Raw genomic sequence first — 10047 nt, forward strand, 5'->3', positions numbered from 1 at the left:
CCTGGAATGATCTATGGAACCGATGGAACAACATACCCACCCCGAAGAATGTGTGGAGGTTGCGAAGAAGCTGGAGATCATCAGTTTAGCCGGGAGGTGTTAGTTCTTTATCATTCCCCGCTTTACAACTATTCTCAAGGTCATTAGTCATAGCTATGATGGTACAGCCGTACGAATCGCCGTTCAGCCGGCTAAACATCAAATCGATATCCGCATGACTATGGTTGGGGAACGATGGAGCCTGCTGATCAAGCAGACAAGATGTCCAATTCACTGAAAAGGTATAAATAGATGATAGTCACTCGAAATTGATTAACCATCTTGGTGTATCAATCTATAACGACCACAACAAAGAATTTAACTCGGGCAGGAACGCATAAAAGCAAAAAGGTAGGAGCAGCCAGCGACCACGATGACTGACAAGACCAACTACGCGGCTCGACCTGAAGGAACACAGCCCTGGATTCCCCTTGGCGGAGGATCGAAGGATGGGTATAATGATGGGAAAGAAGCCACTGCGACGTGTTTCTGCGGGGATATCCAGCTTGCCTTTGTGAGTTTTGGATTCGATTGTACTATTGAGTCTGAGTATGATGCATCGTGTGAGCTCTCTGCCTCGAGCTCTTTCCTACTTCTGCTCCTGCTTCACCAACAAACAATAGACAATCAGACCCGTGACTTAGAATATGTTAGCCTACAAACAGAAAGTCGCTGATACTATTGGTATACTTAGCCAGTCACCAAAGAAGGCATCAAAGGCACCTTCGTATGCCATTGCACAGACTGTCGGAAAGTATCAGCCTCAATGTTCGCTACCAACTTCACCGTGCATTCCGACGACCTCCGATACATCCGGGGCGCCGACAAAGTCAAGACGTACGCCCAGTCGAAGACTATCGTAGAGGGAAATACAATGACCAATTACTTTTGTCCGAATTGCGGGTCCCTCTTAAATCGAATTAGTTCTGGTACGCCGACACTGAATTATGTGAGGGTGGGAGCGGTGGATGATTTGAGATTGCATGATACGCTGCTCAAGCCTGAAGTGGAGCAGTTCGTGGATAGTCGGGCGAAGTGGTTGAAGCCTGTCCAAGGGGTCACTCAGGCTCATGGGATGGAGTATTGGAAATGAAATGAGATCTGAGGTGGCTCAGCGATGAAGCACTGTGTGATTGACAAGGATTTGGAAAGTGGTGAGTATTAGCCAACCGCCAGAGGATATGGAAGTCATTCAGAGAGCGATGATATGTTGAGTGATCCTAATTGATGCTTGCGACTTAGGCAGTCCCGTCATTACACGATAAGTGGACTACAAGGAGCGGTGATCGCGAAGACTTGATCTGGGAGATGGAGATGGAGATGGAGATGGAGTAAAGATTGGACATGATTGAGAAGGATGTTGCGAATTGAGAGCGAGAAATTGTTGTTGCTTGTAAAGAGTAAGAAGTATGTTGTATGCGTATGCAGTAGGGTGGAAGTTAGATATCGAGAATCAGATTACACCCATTGCTTGCTCAACTTGGGGATCCGACACCAAGTACGACTAAATTAGTACACTCATAGTTAACGACAATCAGATAATGAGAGCATTAGAATAAAATCAAAGTCAAAGTCAAAGCTCAAGCCAGAAATCGCTGTACTGTACAGTACGATACAATATCCTATCAATCCATCTTATCTGTGTCATTCACTTCGCTTTCTCAACTAATTTTGAGCGATACCAGACTAAAGGCACCTGATCACAATACTGGAATCCGGTCCGACATTCTTCAAACAATTCAACTCGATTCTACTACAGTACAAGCCAATTGACCAAACATGTGATGAATCCGACCTCTTGCCTCTAATCTCGACCCGATTGTTGGCTGCCATTCTGAGACGCTCATGTCTTGCTTATTCACTACAGTCAAAATTGATTGAGATACCAAGAGGCATTCTCCCCAACAAAATCAGAATGAGCGAGAGCGAGAGCGAGATCGACATCTCACGGGCACCGTCGCGTTCACCCTCACCATCACCATCACCATCACCTTCACCGTCACCTTCACCTCCTCTTGCAGTCTCAGCTAGACCTATACGCCAAGCGAAGAGAAAAGCCATCCGAAGGATCGATAAAGCCATACCGATAGAATCGGAGTACAAGAAACAAAGGGAGATGGAGGTCCGTAACGCTAAGAAAACCCTAAGGAAGAGGAAGAAAAGACGCCTGGAAAATGCGGGCATACTTCAAGACGAGGCCGAGGAAGAAGCACAAGGGCAAGAAGGAGAAGGCAAGGGAGGAGGTGCGCGACAGAGGGAAGATTCAGTACCGTTTGAATGTGTGATATGCTCCGAGGAGATCCCTGAGGTATTGAGACGAGCGGAGGAACAGGGGAAGGGAGGGATAGGTGGTGGGTTGTCTTTGTGGACTTGTGAGCAGAGGAATTGTGGTGCTTGTGAGTTGTCTCTGGTTTCCATTTTAGGTTCTGAGGTCTCGTTTTTCGTCGTTCTGCTAGTCCTCCGGACATGGACATGGTGCCAGCCTACCTCACTATTCCTGTCGATGTCGATGTCGATGAGAACACCGGTGTCATTGCTAGTACTATTGATACTCTCGATTGAGCTGACTATTAGCCAATGTAGTATTCTGCCTCACCTGTGTGATACAATACGTGACTTCCACAACTGGTCGAGAAGAAGAGGGAAGGCGAAGAGGGGATACGGCTTGTCCTGTTTGTAGGAGATCATGGGATATACAAGCTCTGAAAGCTCAGATAAGGGCGTACGATGTTGATCTCTTAGCAGGATTGGGCTTCTGATAGGACCTGATCACACAGATTGAATTGTGGTGTATCGTGATAGAGTGATAGAGTGACATGCATTATAGCGTTTTGCGCGACTCGTTAATTGTTGGCCTGTCACAATTACAACACGGGCATCGAGATGAGATCTGCTTGTACAGAGTCTCGAAAAGCAAGTCGAGAATGAAGTCATCCCGTCAGACTGTCGGTTTCGACGAAGAGGAACTGGGTTCCCTACGCTTGATCACCTCGACCTGATTGAGACCAAAAAAATTCCAGAGCCTTGAGTTAGCTTTTCTCCAAGACGCATCTAACGACTCTCATCACCCGACTCGTCGAGCAGACATCATCCGAATGTTCAACTCACATAATTACCGGGAAACCATCCAATCCTACCATCTCTAGTTCTACCTCTCCACCAACCTACATCCGATTCTTGCCCATTCTTCGCGTTCGGATTCGGCGGACGTTTCTCAATGACAGCGACGATCTCGTCTCTGTTCAAGCTCAACTCCCATTCTTCCTGTCCCTTGAAATCCCACTTGGCTCTTGCAAACTCCAATTTACTCGGATCCAGATTCCCATTACTATCCAGTATCGCCGAGTTTCCCTGCTGCTGTTGCTGTTGTTGTTGTAATTGTTGTTGTTGAGAAGCGATGAGAATCTTCACCAGTCTAGTCATCAGATAAGGTAATCCCACTGCCGACAACAAGAAGAGGATCAAAGGTTTTATCGATGGTCTCCCTCCCTCTGCCCCTCCTCCACCTCCTGTTAAGTCACCAGCAGCTGAAGCAGCATTTGACCATTCGTTTGCCCAGCCACTTATGCCTAAAGCAGCATTTGTGCCTCTCGATTTCTTGCCTTTCAACCAAGCTATAAGCCTCTTTCCTAATCTGAGTATGGAGAATACGCCTAACACCTGACCGAGGTACGTTTTGAGCGATCCGAGCTGGTCGGCGACCCCGACCATGGCGAAGAAAGATGAGTGCGTAGCCATGTATGTCGACTCGATCAGTTGGGCCAGGGAGGTGAATGCCGTGACGAGTGATTCGAGGACGGCGAATGCTGGTGCGGTCGAGGCTTGTAATGATGATGTGAGTGTAGGATAGCCCTGTGTAAGAGAAGATATGATGATGAGCATCTCTCGAGCTTTGTCCTTTGTTCCAGCTGAGTGAACACAGCCCGAGATCAACTCAATCACGATTCACGAAGGTAGTTCCATTCACGCGATCCCGAGTAGTCTGGGATGAGACGGAGATGAAACCCTGCTTTCAACTCACCTCGCCTGGTCCACCCATCCCGCCTACACCGTACCCACCCATCCCATATCCGCCCATACCATATCCACCTCCCCCGAACCTACTCATCCCTCCGTATCCTCCATACCCACTGTATCCACCATATCCTCCATATCCACCGACTCCACCCATTCCGCCCAAACTGCCCATGCCGCCGTACGGTGACATCCCGTACGAGCTATTATATCGAGACTGGTAAGGTTGAGTCGTCAGACCTGCAAAATTTACAGGTGCCAGTCAGCTATGCTATTCGTCCCGTTTCATTCAAGTCACACTCGGTTCATCTGATCTCAAACTAAAGAAGCAAATATCGTTTGTGAGGGATCAAAAAGTCGTGTCAAAAGTATAGCTCAAAATCATTTTGACCACGACATTTAGAAATTTCGAGTCTTACTTACTACTGCCGCCTAGATCACTGGGTCTATCAGGTAATTGCGGCGCCGTATTACTCCCTGCAGCTTGTAAAGCACTATCGAACGCTGATGTCGATGTTGATGACACAGCAGGCTTGGAAGAAGGGCCAGCTTCGGCGTTGATGTGATTTTGAGTTTGAGATTCCCATGGTTTAGGCCTCGGGGGCATCGATGACATTGTCGTATGATCTTCTCTTGCGACAACGGAGTCTGGTCCTCGCTCTGCAGCTCGAGCGCTCAGATAATCTGTGTCTTTGTGTCTGATAATGGCGATAGAATGATATGATAACGGTGAGAGGAAAGGACAACCTTTCATCAACTTTATGGTTTTTGATCGTCGGCACGAGGTGAGTCCTGTTTACCGGAATCCCACCACGCGGTATGACATGACAATGTTCAACTAGTCTACTCTGTCTACTTTCTCATATATTAGCTCCCTATCTTTGTGAGCTTGGCAGCTCAGCGGGAGGACATCCTGCGAGTGCCAATCCAAGGAAAGATGGTGCACAGTCTCAGTCAGCCGTTGGCAACTTCGTCGCACATCATAGTGCCTACACCGAGCTTGAACGTGATTCGGAATCCCTCAGCTCGGGTCCGCCAAGCTGTACGAGGTGAGTGCATCCCTCGACTTGTAAAGGCTCGAATTATTGAGCAATCAAAAGCCTACATATTCGGATGAGCAGAGATGCTGACGGGAAAAGTACGATAGATAACAATGTATCGCTTCTTGCGAGATTGCAGCACAAGACAGACCTGCGAAATACCGATAAGAACCGACTGACCAGTTTGAGCTGGGCAGCGATGGAAGGGAGTCTAGAGGTATTCGAATGGCTTTTGTTGGATTATGGACATGACGATCAAGAGCTATCTAGGGTGAGTATCTCCATGGTATACCAAGGCGCAGCGGTTGATTTCAAATTACCTGTTGATCGCTCTATGAAGGACGGGGACAACAACACTATTCTGCATTTACTGGCCTCCATACCTTCGCTTTCACTCTCGCCATTCAATCATCTCCTGACATCTGCTCACACACCTGCAAGTCTCGGTCCAGCGCTCAAGAGTCGGACATATGAGGAACAATCGTTCATCAGCCTACGCATGGCCGAGACGTATTACACCTTATTCCCATTCTTGCTTGACTGGTCCAATTCCGGCGGGAAGACCTCGTTACACGTAGCTTCTCAATGCGGGAATCATAACTTCATCAACCTCTTATATGAGATGGGCGGGGCGGACCTGAACTTGGTGGATCTGCAAGGTAATACCCCGTTGCATTATGCGTCGGCTTTCGGTCACTCGGAGACGATCAGGGTGTTATTGGAGAACGGGTGTAATTATACGATACGGAATTTCGAGGGTTTCACAGCTATGGATTTCGCCTATGATATCTCGGTGTTGAATGAGATCCAAGTTATAACGAAGGAGCTGTATACGGAAAGACGAAATAAGAAATCATCAACAACGGCGGCGACGACTATGACGACGACACCCGCACCGATTCCTATAAGGCCGCAGCAAGATCAACAGGGATATCCAGCATCAGCATCAGCATCGGTATGGTTATCGAATCCGAGGGAGAATCGAATCAGGTCTTCTAGTTTGACCAGTTCAGCGAATGATAGTAATGCGGGAAGTGGGAGCTATGGGAGTAACAGTCAATCTGGGTACTACATGAATCAAATTCCTCAAACTCAAGATCAGATACAGTACCAACAAAGTGTCGATCAACTCAGGCTCCAGCAGCAGCAACAGCAACAGCAGCAACGACGGCAGCAGCAGCAGCAGCAACAGCAGCAACTCCCGTTGAGTGGCAGAGAATTAGGTGAACGATCGAGCAGTCTACCAATGTCAAGATTAGATTCTTCCAGCTCGATCTCTTACTCGGGTTCACATCAACTACAGCAACAGAATCTGAAACCCGATAGCAATTACAACCACAATCTCAACTTCAGGCCCGATATACCTCAAGCGCAATCGCAAAGATCCCCTCGACCCGAAGAAGAAAATATTGCCAATCCCCAAACGGTGTTAAGTCGGCCGACACCCTCACCTCGTTTGGTCTCCGCCACCGGGGCAGCGAACGAGAACCAGACTCAGACCCAAAATCGGCCAACAAATGATAGGTCACCATCAATACCTACACACGCACCTGCACCTGCGTCCGATGCTCATACGGCATTACCAAGTGAGCCTCACGGAAGTGAAAGTGTAATACCTGCACCGCCACCGCTACCGACGACGATATCACTTCCACTGCCGAAAGAAGGGGTCATGATGGGTTCCGTGATGAGACGAGCTAATTCGTCTCAGAGTGGTTCGGCCTCCTTGGACTTTAGTAGGGGTCCCAATCCCTCGGAGGGTAGGATATAATCATCTATAGATATACTCAAGGTTTAGCAAGTATAGAGTATCGTTATCGGTATTGTGCGGAATCGAGGATGGGAGATGGAGGTCAAGCTCGAAGATGATCGGTCACTAGGATCTAACGTTGCTGGCTTTGACACGCTGCAGAAGTGTAACGGAGATTGTGTTTCCCCTTTTCTCGATAGCTCAACGTTGTAAAGTGCGCTAATATGCATCATCCATATACGATATACGAAATACGATGCATCTGTTATCATGTCATGCTTGTCATGGCGCCATACGTCATTCGAGGACAAGCGGCAATACAATATGTGAATCGCGTAAGCTGCCTCCTCCTGCTTCTGGCCACCGGAAATGCAGATCCCTAAATCACAATTCTATCTGGATTGATGGGACGAAATCAAGGATAGCTGCTATTGCTGCTCCTGATGCTGCTGCTGCGGCTGTTGATGATTGAAGTGGTGGTGGTGATCATCATGGTGACGATGAATCACTCTGACTTGTTCCCCATCTCTACTCTCTTCGACTATATCATCACCTTCGACCCACACTCTCGATCCGTTGCCCGTACATTCCATTTCCATTCCAGCATTCTCAGTATCCCGGTGATCTCCTGATCCATCTCTACTCCTACTTCGACTTCCACTTCGGTTTTCTAGCGAGTTCCTCCTTGAGGCTGGATACGATAATATCCCAGATATCTTCGGTCTTTCTCCATCGTCCTCTGCATTAAGCTTGCTGTTGCATCTAGATTGGTCCCCTGGAGTCGGCTGGCGTTGTATTGGATCTTCCATGAATCTGATTCTATCATTATTATTGTTGCCGTAATTGTTATCTCCATTGCCTGATTGAGCATCACCATTGGCGAGCGGTTTATCGTTCGTCATTCCATTCTCACCCTTCTTGGAAAGGCTGAAAGTGTTGTCTGAGGTCGATGTCATGGTCATCGTTTGGGCTGGCGTGGAAGGTAAGCTGACTGGAGGAGGCAATCTAGAGACCAAGTTATTTTGACTCTGATTAGTGACACCCGTCGATGATCTGCTGATCGTCATCGTTCGAGCCATCTGGAATCCCTTTCCAATAGGTATAGTCACACCGTGAACCAAGACACTGGTCAATACTAAGAAGTACACGACGGGTAGGATGACCTGTCGTAGTTGTTCACGAGTTCCATCTTCAGGAATTACCTCTAGAGCCACTTGGACATCTGAATCGAGCAGATGACAATTCAGATAATCAGCTCATCTGACAAGACAGAAAACAGAAAAAGGAAGTGATTAGGTAGCCGCACGCACAGAATATCGCTCCGACTCCGATAGGCCCGAAGAATCCGGCAAAGACACTTTCTCTGGTTGTTCGCAGAGCCGGTATCCATCGGGACTGAACAGGTACCCGGGTGTTAGAGTAATGCTTATGATAGAAAAAGATCGTTTGCCTCACAAGTGCCCAAACCCAAGGTAATCTTCTGCACAGCATGATCAGAATACCTAGAACTACCAATCTCCAAGGAGTTATCCCGAATCGACCGAAATCGGCCCATGGTAAGATAGCCCCAACATATAGGAAGATAGCCTAACAACCATCAATAAGCGATATCAGCTGTGTTCCATACATGATATGCAGAATAGCAGATATAGCACGAGTTTGGTGACTTACGCTATTCAACAACTGATCGATGACATCCTGGAATCCGTGATCTTCCGTTTCCAGTCTAAACCAATCATCCCAAGTGAATGAATTGCCAACGACGAAACAGCATAGAATATCGTCTGAACCTATTATGCCGACCCATCCCAAAGTGAAGAAAGTGAGGGCGACTCCGAACGACAAGAAGGACTCGTGGTCAATTAATCTGCATCAATCGATCAGCTGTCGGTGTATTGTCAAGGCCTGAAAGAGATAGACTCACTGTCTCGTCTTAGCGAATTTCAGCACGCATCTAGCCAAAAATCCAACTCCAGTCCCGATTATACAGGCTAGCATGACCTGGTAGAAAACGATGTTGTAGAACCTACTCAACGATCGGAATGACTTCAGCGATGGCTCTGAATTACCGCATGATCAGATCGGTACACTTACCATTCGCCGATAGCCCCTCCTATATTGTGTACGGGGTGCGTGGGCTCGTCTATGAGTATCAAGTACAGCCCCATGAAGAGGAAGGGGAAGCCTAGTCCATCGTTCGCACCTGCTTCTGCTACTATGATATTTCGTACGTGTAATGGAACATGTTTCTCGGCGAATCGACCTGATTGAGTATTGCCGTATTAGTTCCCACATTCCGGAGAGCATAAGATGTATCTTGGGACGAATGGAACGAGACGAATTTACCTTTACAAATAGCATTACTGAGCACAGGATCAGTCGGGGTCACGCATGCTCCAATGACAAGACTTTCGAGGAAGGTCAATCCGGGTATTAGGCCCCAGATTAACAGGCTGGAGATGAACCATGCGGTAGTCATGATCGGTCCGAGAAGAGTTGCAAGGGATAACCATTCTTTCTTCAAGAATTTGGCTGGAAGGGCTATACCGGTGAACAGCACTTGAATGGCAATAACAACTCGTGTGATCTGATGGGTAAGGTAATATTGGTCCATCGACCATGTGTTGGGGTCGAACCATTTCAGAGCTATTGGTCCGGTGATGATTCCTACTAACATCGCTATCAGAGCCTCGGCTACCCTCGACAATACAAAGCATTTCATCAGCCTGAAGTCTCGCGGGGGAGCTTGAGGTGGAATCAGATAGAACATAGAGGCAGCTCCACGCCAAGTGACTCACACATGAAAAGCTTTTCTTTTATGAAGTAACTGACTATCCCGAAGATACTGACGTAGCCCCCTGCTACGGCCAGGGCCTTGGAAGTCTCAGTCACATCGAGCGATACCATCTCGATTATTTATCTATATCTAGTGGATCAGGAAACTGACGTCGTTGAAGACGCCTAGCTTATATTATTCTACTCCTGCGAAGAAAAAGCAGGACGAGTAGGAGGGGTGAGGTGAACAGGTGGTGATGGGGCCTTGGTGTGCCATGGGTGGATGAAGAGTCTTCCTCGGATTGAGCTGTGTCTGCAGAATCTGCCGTGCGGACTAAGGAGTCTCTGTAACTTGGATGGCCAGTCTCTACCTGATATGCTTAAACGAATGATCAGGAAGGAAGGAAATGCATTTACAGAGATTGACAG

The 10047-nt window shown here is 47.7% G+C and overlaps 5 protein-coding genes across 5 annotated transcripts; 3 read left to right on the forward strand and 2 right to left on the reverse strand.

Annotated features, from left to right (window-relative positions):
- Positions 1 to 412: 412 nt before the first annotated feature.
- I303_101196 (uncharacterized protein) lies at positions 413 to 1132 on the forward strand (the record flags this gene model as incomplete). Its single annotated transcript, XM_018404563.1, has 2 exons — positions 413 to 553; positions 734 to 1132. The coding sequence occupies 2 exons, from the start codon at positions 413 to 415 to the stop codon at positions 1130 to 1132; spliced, it is 540 nt and encodes a 179-aa protein (XP_018267217.1).
- An 822-nt stretch (positions 1133 to 1954) lies between these two features.
- On the forward strand, positions 1955 to 2798 carry I303_101197 (uncharacterized protein; the record flags this gene model as incomplete). The annotated part of the gene is made up of 2 exons (XM_018404564.1): positions 1955 to 2435; positions 2623 to 2798. The coding sequence occupies 2 exons, from the start codon at positions 1955 to 1957 to the stop codon at positions 2796 to 2798; spliced, it is 657 nt and encodes a 218-aa protein (XP_018267218.1).
- A 179-nt stretch (positions 2799 to 2977) lies between these two features.
- Positions 2978 to 4669, reverse strand: I303_101198 (uncharacterized protein; the record flags this gene model as incomplete). The annotated part of the gene is made up of 4 exons (XM_018404565.2): positions 2978 to 3034; positions 3148 to 3891; positions 4061 to 4293; positions 4477 to 4669. 4 exons carry the CDS (start codon positions 4667 to 4669, stop codon positions 2978 to 2980), a joined length of 1227 nt encoding a protein of 408 aa, XP_018267219.2.
- Positions 4670 to 4990: 321 nt separating this feature from the next.
- I303_101199 (uncharacterized protein) lies at positions 4991 to 6864 on the forward strand (the record flags this gene model as incomplete). The annotated part of the gene is made up of 3 exons (XM_018404566.1): positions 4991 to 5102; positions 5201 to 5364; positions 5434 to 6864. 3 exons carry the CDS (start codon positions 4991 to 4993, stop codon positions 6862 to 6864), a joined length of 1707 nt encoding a protein of 568 aa, XP_018267220.1.
- Positions 6865 to 7271: 407 nt separating this feature from the next.
- On the reverse strand, positions 7272 to 9750 carry I303_101200 (uncharacterized protein; the record flags this gene model as incomplete). Its single annotated transcript, XM_018404567.1, has 8 exons — positions 7272 to 8065; positions 8154 to 8238; positions 8299 to 8430; positions 8515 to 8710; positions 8768 to 8869; positions 8938 to 9106; positions 9190 to 9537; positions 9642 to 9750. 8 exons carry the CDS (start codon positions 9748 to 9750, stop codon positions 7272 to 7274), a joined length of 1935 nt encoding a protein of 644 aa, XP_018267221.1.
- Positions 9751 to 10047: the final 297 nt, after the last annotated feature.

Source organism: Kwoniella dejecticola, chromosome 1, assembly GCF_000512565.2.
Source record: "Kwoniella dejecticola CBS 10117 chromosome 1, complete sequence".
Lineage (NCBI taxonomy): Eukaryota > Fungi > Basidiomycota > Tremellomycetes > Tremellales > Cryptococcaceae > Kwoniella > Kwoniella dejecticola.